Here is a 22,396-nt window from a genome sequence, read left to right on the forward strand (position 1 = left end):
GTCCCACTCCCTGTCCCGGCCCATCCCTCTCTCCATCGCGGGGTCCCTGTCCCTGCCCATCCCTCTCTCCATCGCGGGGTCCCACTCCCTGTCCCGGCCCATCCCTCTCTCCATCCCGGGGTCCCACTCCCTGTCCCGGCCCATCCCTCTCTCCATCCCGGGGTCCCACTCCCTGTCCCTGCCCATCCCTCTCTCCATCCCGGGGTCCCACTCCCCGTCCCTGCCCATCCCTCTCTCCATCGCGGGGAGCCGCGCCCGGCGCCGCTCGCTCCGGGTGACACCTGCCGGCGGCTCGGCGGGCGGGCGGCGGGCGGGGACGCGGCCGTGAGCGGGGAGCCCCCGCCGCCCCCCGCCCCGCCATCACCGCCGCCCCTCCGCTCCGCTCCGAGCCGCCCCGGCCCCGCCATCGCCGCCGCTCCGGCCCCGCGCCCACCGCCGCCCTCCGCCGGCCCTGCGGACCGGACGGGACCGGACCGCTCCCCATCGCTCCCCACAGCTCCCCATCCCTCTCCGCCGCTCCCCACCGCTCTTCATCTCTCCCCATCTCTCCCCACCGCTCCCCACAGCTCCCCATCTCTCTCCATCTCTCTCCATCTCTCCCCATCTCTCCCCACCGCTCCCCATCTCTCCCCATCTCTCTCCGCCGCCGCCCCGCGCCCGCGCACTCGGCGCAGCCCCGCGCTCCGCTCCCGGCAGCCGCATGGCCGCGGAGGCTCCGGGCGGGCGGCCGCGGCCGGGAGCGCCCTGCGGAGGTGAGGGGGTCCTCCGGGAGGGCGGGGGGCGGGCGGGGAGCGGCCCCGAGGGGCGCGGGGAACACCGAACCCAAGGGGTCACCTGCGGGCGGGGCGGGGGCGGCGGGAAGAGCGGGGGCAGAGGGGGCGGCATGGGCAGCGGGGACATCGGCTGCCCCCGGCCGCTCCCACTCCCGCCCCTCGCCGCTGCCGGTGCCGGCCCGTGGCCGCACGGCCCCGCACAGCCCCGCACAGCCCCGCACAGCCCCGCACAGCCCCGCGCCGCCCGCGATGAGCGAGCTGTGCCCGCGATAAGCGCGCTGCTGAGCCGCCGAGGAGGCGATGGCGAGGCGGGCGAGCCCCGCTGGCTCGTGCTCGCATCGCTCTGACTTTATGGAAATCATCAACTCTCGCTGCGGCGCGTCAGACACCGCCGGGAGCTGCCCGGCAGAGCAGGGCAAGGCTGGCCCGCTCTGATCTGGGCTCCTGGTTATTGCCTTAATAATTCGACAGCAAACAGATAAATGAGCGGGGCTGCCGGGTCTCCGAGCGTGCCGAGTCCCACTCGTGGCCGTGGATGACAGAGGGATGCTGAGGCGGTGCGCAGGCAGGAGCGGTAAGAGCTGCCAAGGAGCGGGGCAAGGCACAACAGCAGGACCAGGGGAAAGGGAAGGGTGGCGGGAACGGAGGAGGGAGAAGAAGATAGGGCGAGATCGGTTTAAATCCGAATGATTTCTTTTTATTCCTGAACGGAGCCGCCCGCCCTGGCCGAGGTGTTGGGTGCAGGTTTGTGATGCTGGAGGAAGAGCTCGTTGTCTTGTCCAGAAGCAATCGCTCCTGCCCTGTCCCCGCCTGACCGGGAGCCGGGAGGGGCACGCAGGGAGCTCCGGGATGGAGCCGTGAACTTCATCCCGTACTTTCCCCCCTCCATCTCCCCCTCGGCACATTAGCATGCAGGGTAGGCTCTGGTGTGTATTTAACGACTCCATTTGCCAGCGCTGTCAGCTCACACCGCCCTTCCCCAGCCTCGCTCTGCTCTACCTGCCCGGACCAGCCGCCTCCATCCCGGCTCCATCCCGGCTCCATCCCCGGCCCCATCCCGGCCCCATCCCGGCTCCATCCCGGCTCCATCTCAGCTCCATCCTGGCCCCATCCCCGGCTCCATCCCGGCTCCATCCCCGGCCCCATCCCCGGCCCCATCCCGGCCCCATCCCGGCTCCATCCCGGCTCCATCCCGGCTCCATCCCCGGCCCCATCCCCGGCCCCATCCCGGCTCCATCGCCGGCCCCATTCCGGCTCCATCTCAGCTCCATCCCGGCTCCATCCCGGCCCCATCCCGGCCCCATCCCGGCTCCATCCCCGGCTCCATCCCGACCCCATCCCGGCCCCGCCGCCCCGGGATCGCGGGGTGCCGCTCCCAGCTGGGCCGGGCAGCGAGGGTTCAGCTGCGAGGGGAGGGGGCAGCGCCGAGCGAGCTCAGGCGAGAGAGGAGAGCTCAGGGAGAGGCTCCGTCTCGGCAGTGATGAGGGAGAAGCTGTTTAGTCATCTCTCTATATATACTTTCACAATGATGATCACATTTACTGATCGCTTCTGACTGCCTTTAGAAAGGGAGTGGAGAGGCAGGCAGCACAGCTCACCTTTTATCCTGAGGAGCGACTGCTGCCCTTCCTTCCCGCTGCCCACATTTAGCCCTGCTTTTGGGCACCGGGAGTCTTTCCTTCCCAGGTAAGGCAGCGCTGCGAGCCGGCAGGACGGGGCTGTCTGGGAGGGAGGGGAGAAGTCTGCACGCATTTATCCTGAGCCTGTTGCTTTTGCTCCTAAACCTCCCCGGCAGACTGAGGGAGCGAGTGTTTTGCGGAAAGTTTTATTTTCTGGTGTTGCTGCGAAGGGGAAGGAATGTGTGACTGACAGAAGACACCGAGGCTCTGGCTGACATATTCTGATTTAAAGCAAAGGTCTCTTTGCTGCCTGAGCCTGACCCAACAAGGACAGGAGAGGGAAGAGGGATGATCTCCAGGCTCCTCGCTCCCATTAGCAGTGCCTCATCAAGAAACGTGCAGTGTGTTTATCGGCCTGATTTCAGAACAGCCCGGGCTGCTCCTAGAAAGGGAAACACTGAGATTTTTGGTTTGTCTTTGCTCTCTTGAGATGATGGAGGGACACTGATCAGTGTGGCGTTGCCGTGGGAGCTACAGCGGTAAGAACCCACCTTTATTTCCGGACCCTTTAGGTGAGCAGTCATTTCTGCTCTCCGTCAGGTTTAGGTGAGCAGTCATTCCTGCTCTCGATCCGGTTTAGGTGAGCAGTCATTCCTGCTCTCTAGCAGGTTTTCCTCCCGAGCTCTCCTGGCCCAGCCGCGGCTGCCGGGGTTTGTTCACGCTGGGCAGAGCCCGGGGCAGAGCCCGCGGTGCTCGGTAGGGATCCGGAGGGGTCAGGAGCCCTGGGAGGGGACCGGGGCTCCTGCTCAGCCCGTCCTGTAAAATCTGCTCGACTGTTTCATTGTCCCCATAGTTATCTGGAGAAAACAGATTCTTTTCTCTACATGTACTTTTTTAAATCAGGAGGCAAATGATTCTATTTTGTGTACCGGGTCTTCTAAATGTCATCAGCAGGGTGCCGGTCTGCTGAGAACCAGTTCCTTTAAAATTGCACACAGAAATTACGGCAATTAAAATTAGAAATATGGATATAGCTAAATATATGCTTGTTAGAATTAGAGTGTGTCTGTTTTCTGTGAGAGCTCCAGAGACTGTCAACAGTACATTAGATTTTGAGTCCAGCCAATTGCTTTCCAGCCTAAACAGACTGGTTAGCTGTTACCAAAATCCAAGCAGGCAGAAAAGGAGGATCCTTTCTACTTTCTGGAATTCTGCATTCTAGATAAACTGGTTGCTTCATCTTCTTTTGACTCAGCTGAGGTTGTGCAGGTCAGAATCATAAATCCAGTCCTCTCTCTCCCAGTTTTCTTTCCTTTCCTTCAGGGAGTGGTAGAGTTCCAAGGACTCAGGGACGCGAAAAAGCAAAACCTCTGCAACAGGGGATTTCATCACTCTTCTCGCTCTGGGTCCTTCAGATGATTTACAGCTGGAAAAGGCTCCTCTCCTCTGTATTTTGGGGATCAGTTGGGGCAGGTTCAATGTAACTCTGAGGATGAAGCTGGGTGTGCTCTGTTCTAACCAGCTGCATCTCTTGGACCCGGAGAAATGGGAACTAAACTTCCACTGTAGAATTCCCCTTTCTTTCCCTTTTGCTTTAATCTCCTGTCCCTTTCACAGCTGAGGTATTTATAGCTTCCCCACATATACTGCCAGCGTGAAAGGACCCATTTTACCTTTTAAAAATTGATTTAAAAATGTGTAAGTCACTTATGAGTTACCAGTGCTTTATTGGAACAATTATATGTGAAGTATTTATAGTGCCTCGGCAGCTAATGTAGGTAACCTGGAATCTACAACCAAAGTTAGGAAAGTACAGAAGAGATTTCTGAAGTGGTTCCCCTGAGAAATCAGGGGACATGAGGATCCAGTGTGCTGAAACTGCTCAGGTCACCAGTCAGCCCTGGCAGGCGGACTCTGGCGATGGTGCGAAGTGAGATTAAAACCCAGGGAGGACAGTTTGCCAGCAGGGAAAGCAGGACAAGGTGCCTTTTCTTGGTTTCTGGATTATTTGCCTGTACGTATTCGGGGATTAATGGGTGAAACAGTTCTCATTTTGCTGCCTCCTGTTCTTAAGTGCTTCATGGAAGTTAAAAGATCCACCGCTGGTGGTAGAAGGCTGCAGCCTGAGCCCACGGAGCCCCTGGAGATGCCCTTTCAGCTCAGGGCTGGGGGAGCTGTTCAAAGTCCTGCAGAGAGAGTTTGCAGCGCCGAGCTCGAGGCCCCCAGGGCTGGAGCGATTCACGCAGTGAATTCCCTCCTTGGGGGAGAGACAAACGGTGCTTTGTAACGCTGAGCAGCTCCGTGGAGGGAAATGCTGAGCGATGTTTGCTCCAGGGCCGTGTGGATAAGCCAAGTGTCTCCGTGGGATAAGCATCACTCTGGGTTATTATATGTTCCGTAATTACAAAAGCTCTTCAGCAGCAGTAAGATGCTCGCACGAGGGATTTCAATTGTCCTTTCGATGGTAAAATTGCATAGGAAGATGCTCCACATTAAGGTGATGAATGTTAATTTGCCCCGAAGAGGAAGAGCATTTCTGTGAGCGCTTCAGGCGTTTTCACCACAGACTGATTCCATCATTTTTTATTCAGTGTTTTGATGGCCCATTGGAATCAATAATGCTGCAGCCTTGCTGGCGGGAATGGCAGCTTTCATTTGAGTTAAAAACTTTAGAGTAAAACTGCTACAAAGATACAATTAGGCTTTGAGGGGCTGAGTCAGTGGAATCAATGGAATTTCCATTGATAGATTGACTTTTGATAGGGCTCCTAATGCATCTTACATGGCAATGGCACCTCTCTTCAGATAATTTCATGGTAGAACTAGAAAAGCACTGGGGACGTGAAAGTAAAAGCAAGTCAAAACAAAAGTTAAACACTGTAAGAACTCTGACCAAAGACCAAAAAGATAAAACAAATTCATGGCTAGATCAGAACACAAAACCCACTCAAACTTCCAGAGAATGTTGGCCTCTGGTGGCTGAGGATCTGGACAGGGATATTCCTCATCTAAAAATCTGAGAGTGCAGTGAACATGTTTTGTTTCAACCCGCGAGTCCCTCAGTTCTTCAGCTGAAGGATTCTGCCCCTGTAAGCCAGGAAATAAGCAAAGCATCTTCCCTCTGGGAAGAAATTCTCCAGCTTTGGAGCCTTCCCTCATTCTGGTGTTTGGTAGCTTAATCCGTCAGCCTTCCCACCCGGGGCTGAAGCTTACTGGTGCTCAGGTATTCTGAACAACGTTTCCCCAAAAACCAGAACTTTCCTCGGGTCCGGTGGAGGGCTGCAATATCACCAAGAGGAAACCTCAGCTCTAAATGAGAGAGAGAAGCAGAGAACTGCTGCTGAGGCCAGGCCTTGCATTGGATGGAAAACAACTGGTGAAAACCAGAAAAAATTCCATTTCTTTCAACTAAGGATGTTCACAGTGCAAATTCAGAACACAGGGAACTTGTTTAGGATTGGAAATGCAGTTCAGGACTGGGAATGCAGTTCAGACCAGCCGTGGGTTTTCGTGGCGTACGATTCCACCGCAGGCTGATCTCGCTGGAGTTCCCAGCTCTTTCTTGACAGCTGTAGTTAAAGTGATGAGCACAGGAGGCTTACACCTGGGGAATTATGGATTAGTCTTGTTTGTGAGGAAGCAAATATAAATTACTGTGTTTATGCTACTTTTAAAATGCTTTTAATGAGGAATCATTTGCTATTCAAAAATTTCAATCTATAATAATGCCATAACCCCGCTGAGCTGATTATCCTGTGCCTTGTTCAACGTCGTTCTTCACCTGGTAGCCAGTGGGGTGGAATTCTCGTGCCTGTGGCCATCGTGGACTCTCCCACCCCACGGGGCAGGACCCCCCGGTGACTGTGTGCTGTGTTCTCTTCTCTCCTGTGCTCCAGATGGAACTGCTCTGACTGCCAGCACGTCCCAGGAGCGCCCCGAGCCCCGTCTGCAGTAACAGACTCGCCATGGCAGCAGGAGTGGCGGCGTGGCTGCCCTTCGCCAGGGCCGCGGCCATAGGATGGATGCCAGTGGCCAACTGCCCCATGCCACTGGCTCCGGCGGAGAAAAACAAGAGGCAGGATGAGCTGATCATCCTCAACGTGAGCGGCAGGAGATTCCAGACCTGGAGGACTACACTGGAGAGGTACCCGGACACTCTCCTGGGCAGCACGGAGAAGGAGTTCTTCTTCAACGAAGACACCAAGGAGTACTTCTTCGACCGGGACCCCGAGGTCTTCAGGTGCATCCTCAATTTTTACAGAACTGGCAAGCTGCACTACCCCAGATACGAGTGCATCTCTGCCTACGACGAAGAGCTGGCCTTCTATGGGATCCTCCCTGAGATCATCGGGGACTGCTGCTACGAGGAGTACAAGGACAGGAAGCGGGAGAACGCGGAGCGCCTGATGGACGACAACGACTCCGAGAACAACCAGGAGGGCTCCATGCCCTCGCTGAGCTTCCGGCAGACCATGTGGCGAGCCTTCGAGAACCCCCACACCAGCACCTTGGCCTTAGTCTTCTACTACGTCACCGGGTTCTTCATCGCCGTCTCCGTCATCACCAACGTGGTGGAGACCGTGCCGTGCGGCACCGTGCCGGGCAGCAAGGAGCTGCCGTGCGGGGAGCGCTACGCCGTGGCCTTCTTCTGCCTGGACACGGCCTGCGTGATGATCTTCACCGTGGAGTACCTGCTGCGGCTCTTCGCGGCGCCCAGCCGCTACCGCTTCATCCGCAGCGTCATGAGCATCATCGACGTGGTGGCCATCATGCCCTACTACATCGGCCTGGTGATGACCAACAACGAGGACGTCAGCGGCGCCTTCGTCACGCTGAGGGTTTTCAGGGTTTTCAGGATTTTCAAGTTCTCCCGCCACTCCCAAGGCCTGAGGATCTTGGGCTACACTTTGAAGAGCTGCGCCTCCGAGCTCGGCTTTCTCCTCTTTTCCCTCACCATGGCAATCATCATCTTTGCAACTGTGATGTTTTATGCGGAGAAAGGGTCCTCGGCGAGCAAATTCACCAGTATTCCTGCTTCCTTTTGGTACACTATTGTAACCATGACAACACTGGGGTGAGTATTACTTTTCCTTTTCCTGAGCAGCAGGCGAGCGCGTACTGGGAGCTTGACTTCAGCTTCTCCTCAGCGTTTTCCTGGGTGCATGTTCCAGAAGGGGCTGGGAGTGTTGAGGGCTTGATTATTCGTTGCCTTACAACTTCTGCAATTTGTGTGCAGTTGTATAAACCAGAAAAAGCACTTACACCCACTTGACAAATGCTCAGCACCACGGTAAACGAGTGCAGGAGGAGCAGAGTGCTGGAGTGGCGGGTTCTGATTAATTCCTGCAGGAGGGAAGAGCTGACCTGAGTGTGAGGGGCTGGGAGGGAGAGCTCTGCTCCCCGTGACATTGGCTCCAGCCTCGCGGTTCGCACAAAGCCGCTGATGGGTCTGTTGTGTCTCGCTGCAATGTCAGTGGCTGTTTCTCCCCTGGACTTGCCAGGAACTGCAGATTTGCTGAATTCGAGTGGATGTTGTGTGTCACTGTGCTGAAATACTCAGTGATGGCCAGGACATGATCTGGTTTTTACTTGACTGAGCAGGACTGGGGCCTCTTGTCTGTGCTCAGCTGTGAGTTCGAGAACCGAGCGTGCTGTGGCGGTTGCAGTAGAATTTCAAACATTCCCATGGACAGGTACAAAGACAATGGAATCAAAGCAAGGGGAACGTAGCCTGGAGGGCACTTTCCCCCTTATATTTCAGTTCTGCCTCACAGATGTTGCGACTGAGATTATAGATTTGTGCTTCTGCTGCTCTGAACTGAAACCTCTGCCAGCAGAATGGCCAAACCCTCACCCTGGCAAGGCTGTGTAGGGTAAGGGGGCATTGCAGGCTGCTGCTTCGGGCACACACAAAGCCAGGATCGAGGGCAGTCTCCTCATCCCACACATCAGAACAGTACAGGAAGTTTAGAGCTACTTTGAAAAGAGTTTTCCCACTGGAGAGTTCGCACAGTTTGATATTCAGATGTAGACAATTCTCCTCCTTGTAACGCAGTGACCACTTTTTCTCTAAACTGCCTTTGATTTTAAACACTTCTCTGTGCCTATTACACATGAACAGGCTTACAGCAGCACTTTTAAATTATTAAAATCATAATTCAGCTGTCAGGAAGGCGCCGAATCTGGGCTTATGACAACTGAAAGTCTGAATTTCTTCATTAAGTGCGAGTGTAGAACCTGTTTGTCATAGTCACCTAAAGATCTCTTATTCTTCCTTTTTAATAGCTGAGCAGAGTTTGAAAGTTTATGGCAAAAGCTGCTGGGAAAGGAAGAGCTTAGAAATCAAAGCTGGGCTTTGCCTCCCAGCCCTGCCCACGCTGTGGCTCAGCTTTCCATGTCCTGACTCGTCCCTCCTCCTGTCCCCCCCCCGTCCCCAACCCTGAACGTGACCAGCCTCAGAGGGTCACCTGCGTGGGGTGGCTCCTTCACGTCTCTGCACAAGGGGAGATGTGTGACAACGCAGTTCTGCTTTCAGATTCCCGTTTAATAACGATCCCAGCTGTCCTTGCACGGGCACTGTGCTCTTACACATTTGTGGCAGGAGTCCAGGGGTCAGGGGCTGTCCTGTGTGGGTTGGGAGCAGCCTCAGTTGGTGCAGAATGTTCTGGAGAGAGCTGGGGCTTGCTCTGGGTCCCTTTCCCTCCCTCTCTGAACACAAACCCGGGGCTCCCCAGGACCTCAGAGTGCTCCCAATTCGTGGTAATCACAGAAACCAGAGAGGGGCAAGTGCTGGAAATGAGCTGACGTGGATTTAAGAAATTAGACATTTAAACATGGCTTTGTAAGGGTTCATTGGGAAGGGACCTGTAAAATGCTGTCAGAGGCTTAAAACTGAGAGCTCTGGTATCTCTCATTTGGACTTCACGTTGTTTCCACCTTCCTGATTCCCCCTGTGTGGGTTAACCCTCCTGGAGGAGCTCACCATCCAGGGCTGACCCTCCTGGCCCCCTTCACCTCCCCAAAAACCTTTCCAGTTCTGACCAGCTGGCACTGGCAGGCAATAGTTCACACACCTCTCTCTTCAGAAGTCTTTTCAATCTGTTTGGAAGGATCTGGTTACTAATGAGAGTGCTGGCGGTGCCTCCTGCACAGACACTGCCAGATGCAGCCAAGGTCTCCAGCGTGCTCCCCAGCCCATCAGGCTTCCCCTCCTCAGCGTGGCCACTTCCCTGCTGGGATGTCAGAGGCACTCAGAGCTTTTAGTGAGATCCTAAACATTTCCTGCCTTTTGCCCTTAGTAATTCAGCCAGCATTTACAACAAGAACCAACGAAGCACAAGAGTTTTTAACTCAAAACCATATGTATATATACATGTAGTTTGCTTTCACCACCTATACATATATATATATATATATATGTAGTTTGCTTTCACCACCATAATGTTTAAATCCCGATAAGTGAAGGTTTCCCTGAGGCTGGAATCCCACCACTGGTTGACAGAGGTGCCTTGGAGGAGTGATCTGGAATGTGCAGGATAATTTTCCCCTGTTACTAAGATTAGCTCTGTTTGTGTAAAGCAAAAGTTTACTTACAACAACCAAGCAAAGCCAACAGCAGGAGAACCAGCAACTCTCCCACCGCACCGTGCCTCAGCTGCTCTCCCAGGTTCCCGAGCGTCTTTGGGATAAAATAGCATTTCTAAATAAATAAATAAATAAACCCCCATAAATAAAAGGCAATAAAAATGCATTTCTTCTTGAAGGTGAAGCCCAGCATCAATAAACAACCACTGGTTTTGGTGGGGTTACGGTTACCACGCAAATCCCTTCAGAGGAATTCAGTTTGACCTGCCGGCTCCTTAGGCAGTTCCCAGCCCAGGCAGACAGGTACAGCAGCTTTTCTGGAGCGGGAAACAAAGCAAAGGAATTAAATTATACTGACCCTGCATCTCTGATCCCTCCGCTGTGCTCATCAGCCCTGCTTTAACAGAGGCTGGTTTTAATTTAACGTGATTTAAATTTTGCTCAGGAGGCTTTGTAATGAAAGCATTATTCTTGGGTGCATCTTAAATCAATCTGAATTACTGAAACAACTATTCAAAATTAATTCAGAATCAGCCCTCCAATTCATGCAGAAACATTTTTCTCAAGAGGCCAACACTCCCCATCTCCTCTCTGGTCCCTCCCAGCCCCAGAGCAATGGGCCCAGCCTGCCCTGTCCCCTCCGTGTCCTGCAGGAGTTCCGAGCCCTCGGGAATGCAGCAGGGGAGAGCTGCCAGCCCCAGCCCAGCACCCGTGCCCCTGTCCCGGCTTTTAGCGAATTCAATGTGCAATCACTGGGTTTGCATCTCTGCAGAAATGTGTGAATTAGAGCGAATTGGGTTCCCGTGGGAGCGGTGCCTGGTTTGGTTTTGGTTTTCATGGAGTCACAGAGTGGTTGGGGTTGGAAGGGACCCTAAAGCCCAGCTCGTTCCAACCCCTGCCCGGGCAGGGACACTTCCCCTGGCCCAGGTTGCTCCGAACCCCACCCAACACTCAGTTTTATTCCTTTTTTAGGGAGCGATCTGGGTGGGGAAGCCTCAGGTTCTGCTGCTGCAGCACAAACACAAAAGCTCTGTCACCCCACTAAACCCCGTGCCAGTTTTGCCCAGAGGAAGTGTTTTTCTGAGCTTTTTACAGCTGTTTTCATTCCATCTGACAGCAGCAATACGTTCCAGGCTCCTGGGCGGTGTCTAGGACCCGCAGCAGAGACACCAAATTGTGGCTGTGCAAACCTGTCCCAGGCTGCTCCAAGCCCCAAAGTCCAACCCAGCCTTGGGCACTCCAGGGATCCAGGGGCAGCCACAGCTGCTCCTTCCCCTGTGCCAGGGCCTGCCTGCCCTCCCAGGGAACAATTCCTGCCCAAAATCCCATCCAGCCCTGCCCTCTGGCCCTGGGAAGCCATTCCCTGTGTCCTGTCAGTCCATGCCCATGTGAAATGTCCTGCTCCAGCTCTCTTGGAGCTCCTTTAGGCACTGGAAGGGGCTGTAAGGAGGGGATATTCCTGGAGGGAATTGTCACAAATTTCAATCTGTCAGGAAAGCAGCAGTGCCAGAGCCTGAAGGACAGAGGCTGGTGCTGGGTTTGGGCTGTCCTGGGGGACACACTGTGGAACTTTCTCTTGCCTGGAAAGGCTGAGCTCCCACAGCCCCGGGTGCACAATCTCTCTGGCTGAATGCTGCCCTTACAATTCGCAAGCCCATAATGGCTTTGAGAGGCCTGTCCCTCTTTCAGGTTGGGCTGCCCTGGTCAATGAGTTTGAAAGACACAGCTCAGTGCACTTGGACAACGCAGCCCCGTCTGTATAATTCATTTAAGGAACCAGGTTAATGCTGGCAAGTCGATAAAGCAGCCCTGCTGGCCTGGTTATGTCAACAGCCTGATCTGGAGCGGGAGCTGGAATTTCTTAGAGGGTTTGTTAGCTGAGTGTGTGGGGAGCAGGGAGCTGGGGCCAGGGTCTGTTTTGGTTTGTCTTGGCTCAGCTGTGCCTCTGCCAAGGATCAGAGAGAGCGCGAGCGAACGGGCGCCTCAGCACCCGCCCGGAGAGAGCATCACTCTCTGTCTGCTGATTTCTTGGGGTTTCCTTTGTTTATTGGTGCTCGGCCGTGGCCAGGGGAGGGGAGGGAACGTGAGCAGTGCCCTGGCACGGGGGGGCCGTGGTGCCAAGTGCTGCCAGCTGGGCTGGGCCCCGAGCACGCCGCAGCGCCGTGCGAGCCGAGCCGAGCCGAACTGAGCCGAGCCGAGCCGAGCCGAGCCGAGCCGAGCGAGCGCCGCTAGTCCCTGCACAGCAGAACCTCTCAGGCTGATAGTAACCTTCATTCACCCTCCTGCACGCAGACCAGGAGCGGGCTGCAAAGTCAGGAAAATCATAAATCATCTCTGGAGCGCGGCCATTCCCGGCTCCTCGGGAAGGATTGTTGTTTGGGCCGGGAGTCACGTTGTGCGTGTCAAGGCTTTGGGAGCTGCCCTGAAACTGAATCGGGAACAGCTCCCTGGGCAGAAACACCACTTTGCGTATTTAACATCAGCAGTGGGCAGAGGGATGGGACGTGGGGGGTTTCCTTTGTGAAGGAAGGTGCTGGAATTTCAGCACTCTCACTGTTTCCCACAGTCAACAATTCCTTGTATCCATGGGCCAAAGAACTGCTTGAATTTAATACAAAGAGAGTCCAATCAAACCATGAACTGCTGGAGCTGCACAAAGAGGCCATTTCCTCGAGCTTTCATTCTCCTCACTCCAGCTTCATCTTATACAAAACGTGTATCAATTTTCCTCTCCTAATGGATTTACAGATACTGTGTGCGAAATGTCTTTGTATCAGAAACTACAGATGGAACCTTTTCCCTTCCCTATCTTGATATAAATCTCAGGCAAGCATCTCATTTTTGAGCTATTTGTATTCACCAGAACCCCAGAAGTATTAAAATACCTTTGTTCATTCTTAGAGCAAGTGGAATTCACTGGATTGTTTTTTTTCCTCTCTTAAAAAAGAAATTATCCATCCTTAGGCTTTTTGTGGCTTTGGATATTTGTAACGGTTGCACGTATGTGCAAACGCACCATTTTTAATGTGCAAGACAAAATAACTTGCCTTCAGGGTAACTCATTGTGTGAGAAGTGAATTATTTTGAATAAGGCTAAGAAATGGTGCTGACTAAAATTGTAACGTGACTGCTAAATTTACCAGTGGAAGCCTTGGCAGGGATGCATCTATAGCAACTGATTTACAGATTTTTTTCCTGATCTCCTCTTTCTTTTTCCACCCCCCTCTTTTCTTTCTAACCTGCCTTGCAGTAAGTGCCTGAGAAATAGAGATTAAAGATAACATTGCGTTTTGATTGGAGATGAAGGGAAGTGATTGGCGTGCTGACTGGATCTGGGCTATTTTTAGTCCCGTAAAATGATAATTTCATAACAGAGCTGACCCAGTAAAAGTAATCAGTTTACAGCCATCAGCTGGAAAGAAGGGACAGAGTAGCCACTGTCAGCCGGAGAGCCGGGGGGAGGAGAAGGTAAAGGCCCTGACACGAATTAGCCAAAACTAATTAGGTTCCTTAGCTGATTACAGCCCCTGGGTGTGCACGGAGAGAGGAGCACAGGGAGCTGCTGAGTGCCCCGAGCCTCTGCAGCTGCTGGGGCAGGAGCCTCGTGCTGCCAAGGCCCATCCTCATCCTCATCCTCATCCTCATCCTCATCCTCATCCTCATCCTCATCCTCATCCTCATCCTCATCCTCATCTTCATCCTCCCAACACTCATCCTCCCAACGCCCATCCTCATCCTCCCAACGCCCATCCTCATCCTCCCAGCACCCCTCCTCACCCTCCCAAGTGCAGGGCGAGCCCCAGGCCGTGCCCAGGGCCCGGCCAGGCTGGCAGGGACATCCCGCCGTGGCCATCGCTGCTCTGTATGAGCTGAGGAGCAGAGCTGCAGTTTGGCCATTTACCGACTGCCTCCCACTCTCAGCTTCACCACCCAGCGCAGAAATCTCTTTTCTGTCAGATCCCACCACATCCATCGTGAATTCGTTAATATTTTCCTCCAGTGAAGGCAGACTGATGGATGTTTTTCCTGCAGACCAGAAGACAGGCAGCGTTCAGCCAAGCTCTGCCTTCTCCTGGCCAGACAATTCCTGCAGAAACAGATTGCGTCTATTTAACTATTTACCACTGCTACATTAGAACACACTCAAGGGCTGTAATTCACCTCTTAAACTTACAAGTAAGTGTGGAAGAGTTATTTTAAAATCAATATCTAACAGAATGCCATTGTTCCAACATTTAAACCTGCTGGGAAATTACTAGGAGGCATGTGGCAAGTCAAATCACTGCCTGCCAGGGGAGGAAACAATTCATTACTCCTCGGATAGGTGCAGCCTTTGCTGCTTTTCATCCTCCTTCTCAGCCTCAGAAATGACGCTGGAGCTCCCGGCTCTTTCTTCCCCGGTTTTGTTCTTTTGTTCTGCCCTTCCACCGCGGACTTTTCCTGAGTTCCCGGGCGGGTTTGGGGCTGCCGGGGCATTGTCCCGCTGTCGGTGCTGGGGATGAATCCCGCTGGGCTCTGGGAGCAGCAGCCGGAGCGGGGCGAGGGGGCCGGGCAGGGCTCGGGGGATCCCTGCAGCCCCTCCTGCCCCGCTCCGGCAGAGCATCACCCGGAGTCGCTGTGCCTCCATCCCCTCCTGCCCCGCTCCGGCAGAGCATCACCCGGAGTCGCTGTGCCTCCATCCCCTCCTGCCCCGCTCCGGCAGAGCATCACCCGGAGTCGCTGTGCCTCCATCCCCTCCTGCCCCGCTCCGGCAGAGCATCACCCGGAGTCGCTGTGCCTCCATCCCCTCCTGCCCCGCTCCGGCAGAGCATCACCCGGAGTCGCTGTGCCTCCATCCCCTCCTGCCCCGCTCCGGCAGAGCATCACCCGGAGTCGCTGTGCCTCCATCCCCTCCTGCCCCGCTCCGGCAGAGCATCACCCGGAGTCGCTGTGCCTCCATCCCCTCCTGCCCCGCTCCGGCAGAGCATCACCCGGAGTCGCTGTGCCTCCATCCCCTCCTGCCCCGCTCCGGCAGAGCATCACCCGGAGACGCTGTGCCTCCATCCCCTCCTGCCATCTGCAGCGAGATTAAAACACTGATCAGCTTTTTGCCCCCAGGACGTTGTGAGGTTTGGCTGATGTGCATGCCCAGAAAGCCCTCGGGAAGGGTTGTTTGGAGTCCCGTGGAACTGAGGCTGCTGAAGCCGAGCTGCGCTGTGGAGCCTCCTCAGAAAAAGGTCACATAATTCGAGTGATAAGTCCTGACCACACGGAGGGAGGCAGCTGCTGCTGGATGTGCACCACGGCGGGGTTTGGGACACCGGGGCACCCCAAAGCTCCTGTCACTGCTGGGGTCACCTGGAACAGCTCCTGGCACCGGGTCACACCTGCCCAGCCCTGGCAGGAGCTCTGTGCTCCGGGCACTTGTCCCTCACCTGCTCCTGGCTGTGTCCTTGGTGTCCCTGGGACTCCCTCGGCCACCGAAAAGTCACAAACTGCTGTTTTCCTCCTCCTGCCTGTAGATACCGGGCTCCACATCAGATGTGAAAACGGCAGATGATAAAATCTTGAGTAATTTTCAGCCTTTAATATGCAAATGGGCAGCCTTGATAACAAGATTGCACCCCACCACCAGGCAGCCCTTTTGTTTTTCCTTTTTTACACCAGGGAAAACACTTCTTACTATCATTTAATTTTGCTTATTTTCTCGTGTAGTTAGGATCATGGAATCCCAGAACGGTTTGGGTTGGAAAAATCTCATCGATTCCCACGCCCTGCCATGGGCAGGGGCTCCTTCCACTGTCCCAGGTTTTCAGAGCCCCCTCCAACCCGGCCTTGGACACTTCCAGGGTAGGGCCATAGTGCTCCAGTCCATGTCTGTGCGCTCCACGTGCACTCCCGGGGTGTAATTTGGAGACAACATGTGCACAGTTTTCTCTGTGTTTGTATGATCTGGAGCACAAGGGAGCCATCCTCCTCAAATATTAATTACAGTCACTGTGGTGGGAACGAAAATAGCATTTTATTTTTCAATGGAGAAGGATTGTGCAAGCCAGCTCTTCTCACAACCTGGGCAGAAACAAGCTCTCTTCAAAGGGAGAGCTAAAGGGAGGGAGAGCTGCTCTGAGCTGCTCCTCCTGAGCCCATCGACTCCGGGGTCTGGCTGTGGATCAGGAACGCGCCGGGGAAGCAAAGCCAGCCCCGTGTCCCTGCTGCAGTTTGGCTCCAGGGCAGAGCACGAGGACTGATCCCTTCTGGATGGAATCCCCTGGCAGAGGCTCTCCAGGACACCCCGGGACACTCCAGGACACTCCAGGACACCCAGAGAGCTCTGGGCACTCAGCACAGTGAACCTGGCCTGCAGCGAATCCTGCCAGGGCGGGGCAGGGGCTGCTCCTGCTGCTGCTGCCCTGCACCCCCTGCCAGGGCAGGAGGAAACTGATCCTTCCCTGCCATGGAGCTCAAAACTCATTCTCAATCATAATCCTGTTTCAGTGGGGCTTTTCTGGTGTTTACATCATTCCTTGGGCTTTGCCATCAATATTAATGTGAGAAAAGCTTCGCTTGCTTCTCTCTGCCTCTGGTGAGGGAAGACGGGAGCAGGCTCTGACACCGCCTTACTCCACTGCAGCAGAGCTGCTCTAGTAATCAGTGTCTGAGATGAGTAGAAACGGCACCTAAATTTACCACGTTGAGCACGAATCAATGGAGCATTATTGCCAGCACACATTCCTCACTGTCACACGTCTCGGTTGTGTCGCCCGTTCAGGGAGATTTCAAAGCCCGTCTCCCACCCAGCTTTGCACCTGAGGAACCCTTTTTCCCAACCTCACTCCCTTATCTCTGCATAATCAACCAAAATATGAGATTCCCAGCTTCTGCCATGCCTGGGTGTGCCTCAGAGCTTCCCCCAGGAGCAGAGGATCTGTGCAGATGGGCAATCACGGGCAGATCGCAGGAGGCAATCACAACTTCTCCTTGGTGCCTCTTCCCTTCTCCTGCCCACTTACATCTGCCCAACCGTCTGTTCATCAATCCCGGAGCGCCCAGCGCGGCACAGGATGAGTCCCACTGAGTCACACACTCTGCCTCAGTTCATGAAATGAGCTGGCAAGACACTCCAGCCTTGGCACACTCCACGCTGAAGATTTCAGCCCTCTTAGATATTTTTCTGCTAGAGAGGAATGGCAGGACAGATTAAATAATGGGAACAGTCATTCAGCAAGGCAGCTGTTGAATGAAAACACGGGAAATGGATGAAATTAGGGAAAAGTCACCCCTCTAGCCAAGGGTCAGGACCAGTAGTAAGCTGGGCTGAAGGGATACAAGATTTTGGGCTGCGGAGGGCTGAGCAGGATGAATTCCACCACTAATGAGCTTAGTGAATAAGCTCATTACCTAATGAGCTCTATTGAACAAGCTTGAATTCCTGCCTGGGGAAAGCCCCGCCGTAGATCAGAGAGAGGTAAACAGCTCCATCAGTTTACACACACGGGCATCGGGAGCTCAGCAGCAAACTCAGGGCCACTGGCAGAGCGTTTCCCGAAGGTGGGGACGTCAGGAAGGATCAGGAAAGCAGCAAAGAGCAGAGAGGCTCTTTTCCAGGTCTGTCCTTTCGGCACAGTCCGTGATCCGGACGAGGATGCAGCGACACGACTCCTCACCACACACACGTCCTGGTGACTGTCCCTCACCAGTCACCTCCCAGCCATCCGCCCTCCTCCCGAGGCACTGCAGAGCTGGAAACCTCCAGAGGACCAAAACTGCATCCAAAAAATGCTCCTGGAATGGTTCATCCCTGCGAATCTCCATCTGACACCCCGGCCTGGCTTTGGTGCCTGGGGAGATCTGTCAGAGCAGATGAGCAGATGCCAATTGCGAGGGTTTGGAAAGGGCCCAAAGGAAATCTCACATCCACACTGCCTCGTGGGCAATTTATTACCCAGAAAGTCCCGGAGAGCCTGTGAGGAAGGGCTGTTATTACCCAGGGAGGCAGGAGCCCTGGAGTGCCCCTGAGGAATGGCCCAGCATCCCCACCCGCTGCTCAGCCCAGCTTTCCATTCCCCAGGCTTGGGAGGGAAAAGGGGAAACGAGATTTCACAAAAGGAGAAGAGATCTACAGATGAAATCTTCATTTTGGCTTCACATAGCAACATTTGCATTTATTTTTACCATTTCTTCTTAGATCTTCAGCACATACCGAAATACTGTCTAAAGTACTCATTTCCTGTAGTTGTGCCACATCAAAGCCCTGGCACTGTCCATCATTTGTTTGTTACCATCTGGGCAGGGCTAAAAAACTGGAAGAAGGAAAGGGAAGGAAAAAACATGGACTTTCCAGTAAAACATAATGGCTAGTTTGGTGAGAGATAAAGATTTTGAGTAGAAAGTCGGCGTTCAGGCTTTAAAATGATCTGTCTGTAAATCTCTGCACGCATGCCTTGAAGTGCAGAGCCCGGGGTAAACAAACCAGGCAGCTCGTTGTACGTGTCAGGATATATTCACATGATTGCAGCAGGAAAGTCTGGCACCAAACGTTCTGTGAGCCGAAAATGAATCTCAGCAGCTTTTAGGATTCATTTTTTGTCAGAAACAAAGGCTGTGGCTGGAGCTGCTGCTGTGCCGTGCCCAGGGGTTCCTGCAGCACAAACCCTGCCCTCAGGAAAGGCTGAGGCTGGCTGTGCTCCTGGGGGGTTCTGGCAGACTGGACAGGGAATGTCACCTGTGGGCTCATTTCTCCTGCTGCTGCCCACTCTGGTCCCTGAGAGCCCTGGGCCCCAGCAGGGACAGGAGGGCTGCAGGAAATCTGCTCTGAACGGGCCTGGGAGACAATTCTGGTTCTTATGGCAAAGCCACCAGGGCAGGAGGTGCCTCTGGGGACAGGTCCCCTGAGAGCCCCAGCTCACCCCCCTGTCTGCCCCGGGAGAGGTGTCCAGCCCCAGCTCCCCGAAGCAGCTGCACGGCTGCTGAGGCACCGAGGAAAGCTGTTGGATAGAATTTCTGTGCCGTTAATAACTGCTGCCCTGGCAATATCAAAACAGAGTGGGCAGCCAGCACATCCACCACCCATAGACTGGAGCGCGCAGCAAATGAAATCCACCTGTTAAATCAGCACAAACGGAGACAAAGGGCATTTATCCAAACATCCCTGGGGCTGAGTGCCCTGTGTGCAAGGTGAAACACTCAGGGTGAGAACAGTTGGTGACTAAAGGCGAGGCAGACAAGGATTTCACAGTCACAGAGTATGCCGAGCTGGAAGGGGCCCATGAGGAACATCAGGTCCCGCTGGTGGCCCTGCAGTCACGGCAGGAGGGCTGCAGTGACAGGAGATTTGGGATCCCTTCCAACCCAAAGCGTTCCGTGACTGTGTGAGCTCCCAGCTCTCTGGATCACTCAGGTGACCCTGCATGGTCAGCTGTCCCCACCTGGGCCGCTGCCTGTCCCCAGCACTCAGCTCAGAGCGGCCCAGCGAGAGAAGGGGACGTGGTCACCCCGAGAGTGGGACAGGAACCTGCCCCAGGGGCCTCCTTCCAAATGTGTCTGCAATCCAAACAAAATATCACAGAGCTCCACCTCCTCCCACAGGGGAAAGGAGAGAATGGTGAAAAAAAAATCACCCAGCATTTTAGATGGCAGAGTGAAACATTCCACAGGTCTGAGTTCTGTTGGGAACGTGATTGAGCAAAATGCAAACAGGAGTCGTTTCTGTCCCAGACACTGATTTATTATTTAACACTAAAACACTGTAACTAACAAATGTGCAGAATCATCCGGCCAAGGGAGGGAGGGATGCAGGGAGAGCCACACAGGTGTCAGCAGGGTCAGTCCCACACCTGCCCTGTGCTCCCAGCCCCTCCTGTCACTCTGCTGCCCCTTCCCCAGGCTAAACCTGGCCCTGAAGTGTTGGTTTAACAGATTGCAGTCACACTTCCAGCCGGAAGGGAAGCAGTACATCTGGGCACCAGGCTGGGGTTTGGGTTCAGGCTGGGGTTTGTGTTCAGGCTGTGGTTTGTGTTCAGGCTGGAGTTTGGGTTCAGGCTGTGGTTTGGGTTCAGGCTGTGGCTTGGGGTTCAGGGCAGACTCTGCTGTGCCCAGGCACTTGGACATCCTTCAGTATTTCACCCAGGAACTCACCCAGGTGGAATGGATGCACTTGGTGACAAGTGCTGCCACACAGGAGGGGAACTGCTAAATAACAGCAAAATCAGCTCGTTTCAGTCACAGTGTAATGTAAGGTTTGGGCTTCTACCACATAATCCATTTTAAAGTACTCTTAGATAGTCTGCTCTACGGTAAAATTGGATTTTTAGCAAAAATATAGCCCAAATGCTCAGCATAACAAATTGTAATCACAGCAGTCAGTTTGCCATCGAAGATGCAATGCATCCCCTCGATCTCTTTTTTCCACTTATCTTTTAAATGCAATTTTCTGTCCCACTCTGTTGAGGACCAGGTTAAATCAATGGAATAGAAATAGTGTTGTAATATTATATCCTGTGGCAAGAGACTAACGTTGCCTCTAGTCAGGAAAGTGACAAACCCAGAGCAGATTTCATGGAACTCTGCAGCTCTCTGAGAGTCTCTCTCAGTGGAACGAGGCACTGAACCCTTCTGACACACCCTCGACTTCCAGTTATTCCAGACCCCTTGTCCACAGGAAAAAAACAAACCTTTATCATGAGCAGCCACATCTGCAGGTACAGAATAATGGAGTCAAGGCTGTTTAATTGCATTTGCTTCCATTTCAGAAGAGTTTCTTGGTTTTCTTCAACAATCTGAGCTTTGCCAGGACAGAGCATCTGCGTGCCCTGAGCTGCCCCCCAGGGCAGTGTCCCGGTCCCAGGGGAGCACAGAGCAGGGACTTCACATCAGGGATTCACAGAGCTCTGAGTGTGCAGTCCTGCACATTGCCATGTCCCATGGACAGAGTGAGGGCATCCAAAGCCCACAGGCATTCACAGAGCCCTCAGCGTGAGCCCTGCAGTCCCATGGACAGTCAGTCCATGGGGTTTGTGCCAGTGCAACCTCAGGGGGGTAATTTCTGAGCCTGAAAGACTCCTTTTTAGGGGGTTAGGGAAGAAAAGAGCAGCTGCAGAAAGAGAAGAGCTTCCAGGGGCTGGTTATTTCTGCTGCCTCTCCTGCTGCTTCTGCTCATGACAAGCTTCCTCCCCACATGCCATTGCTGTCCCCCAGGGCACACAGTGGTTTTGTGGTGCCGTTTTGGGACTGGTTTGGAGGGGAAGTGCCTGTGCTGGGCCTGGGGGGACCTGAGCAGAGCAGCCCCAGCCAGGGCTGAGCCCTGGGACAGCCCCACAGAGATGAGTCCAGCGACGCTCTCCCAGCTCACTATTGACACACGGGATGGGGAAAGGAGATTTGCTTCGCACCCCATTCACTTCTCCATCCGTCTTCTCTAGTGCATCTCTCCCCACAGCCTGTACGTGGAAAGGTCAATCAGTTTAATGACAGATGTGGGACATCCCAAGGTGTGCTCACACAGTCGGAGCTCCTGCACACTCCCGCTCACTTTTGCACCAGATATAAGAGCAACAGGTTCCTTTGCAGTCAAGAGACCTCTCCACGTCTCACTGGACTGATAACAAAAGGAATAAATAACTCCAGAGAAGTGAATTTTAATGACATTTCTGTACCAAGTCTGTCAGAGCACGCTACAACCATTTATTCGAGTTCACTGCTTTCCTAGATAAACACTGACGTCTCTATTTTGCAGGTGTAAAACCCAAGTCAGAGAAAGACTGAACTCCTGCACAGCCCACACAACAAAGAATTCCCTGCTGCCGCTTTGGGGCAGCAGCACATTCCTCAGTGGAGCAGGGGAACCTGAACTCCCTCAGCCCAGCACCTGCACAGGCCCTGAGGCAGCTCAGATCAAAGCATCCCCAGCTTCTGTAGAGACCTTGATGTCGCCAGAAGGTGACCAGAACGGGTCACCTCCTGCAGGCAGGCAAGGGGGGGCACTGAGGTTTTCTGATGTGTGTTCAGAGAGTCAGTCTGGCACCTTTCCACCTGTAATTTTCTGGCTCATCTCTGGAACATCTGTAAATTCTGCTGCCCAGGAGGGTCATTTTTACACTGCTCATTTTGCTTCTGTTCTCCCACAGTCCCGAGCCCTTGAAGAGCAGAGGCACAAACCCATTAAGGAGCAGTTTATTGGGGTCGCCTGGGACTGATGTGTTGTTTCTGTCCCTTCAGACAAACCCACAAAATCCCACAGGGGTCAAAACAAACGCGGACACACAAACAGCAGCTGCCTCAGCCTTCCAGAAGGGTTTTGTAGCATTCCAGGAGCTTGCACTGAAGTATAAACTTCACTTTGAAACAAAGGACACTCGTGATTTTTAATTGCCTCCTAACCTTTCATTAATTGGGCTTTATGCAGTGAGCAACATCACAATAACACGTCTGCAACCTCCGTGCAGA

At 54.0% G+C, this 22,396-nt stretch overlaps 1 protein-coding gene across 3 annotated transcripts in view; it reads left to right on the forward strand.

Annotated features, from left to right (window-relative positions):
- The first annotated feature begins 695 nt into the window (after positions 1-695).
- The window catches only part of KCND3 (potassium voltage-gated channel subfamily D member 3), a 99,843-nt gene continuing 78,142 nt past the window's right edge, over positions 696-22,396 (forward strand). For 2 of the 3 annotated variants that reach the window (XM_066204168.1, XM_066204170.1), the window contains exons 1-2: positions 696-752; positions 6,289-7,466. In XM_066204168.1, the coding sequence (XP_066060265.1) occupies positions 6,358-7,466 (1,109 nt within the window). In that variant the 5' untranslated portion in view covers positions 696-752; positions 6,289-6,357. Of the gene's footprint in view, positions 753-1,225; positions 1,348-6,288; positions 7,467-22,396 lie in introns of those variants that run through there. The other variant, XM_066204169.1, reaches the window with a different exon arrangement.

This window comes from Chamaea fasciata, unplaced genomic scaffold, assembly GCF_029207755.1.
Source record: "Chamaea fasciata isolate MVZ Bird 193981 ecotype frontalis unplaced genomic scaffold, bChaFas1.0.hap1 SCAF_25, whole genome shotgun sequence".
Classification (NCBI taxonomy): Eukaryota; Metazoa; Chordata; class Aves; order Passeriformes; family Sylviidae; genus Chamaea; species Chamaea fasciata.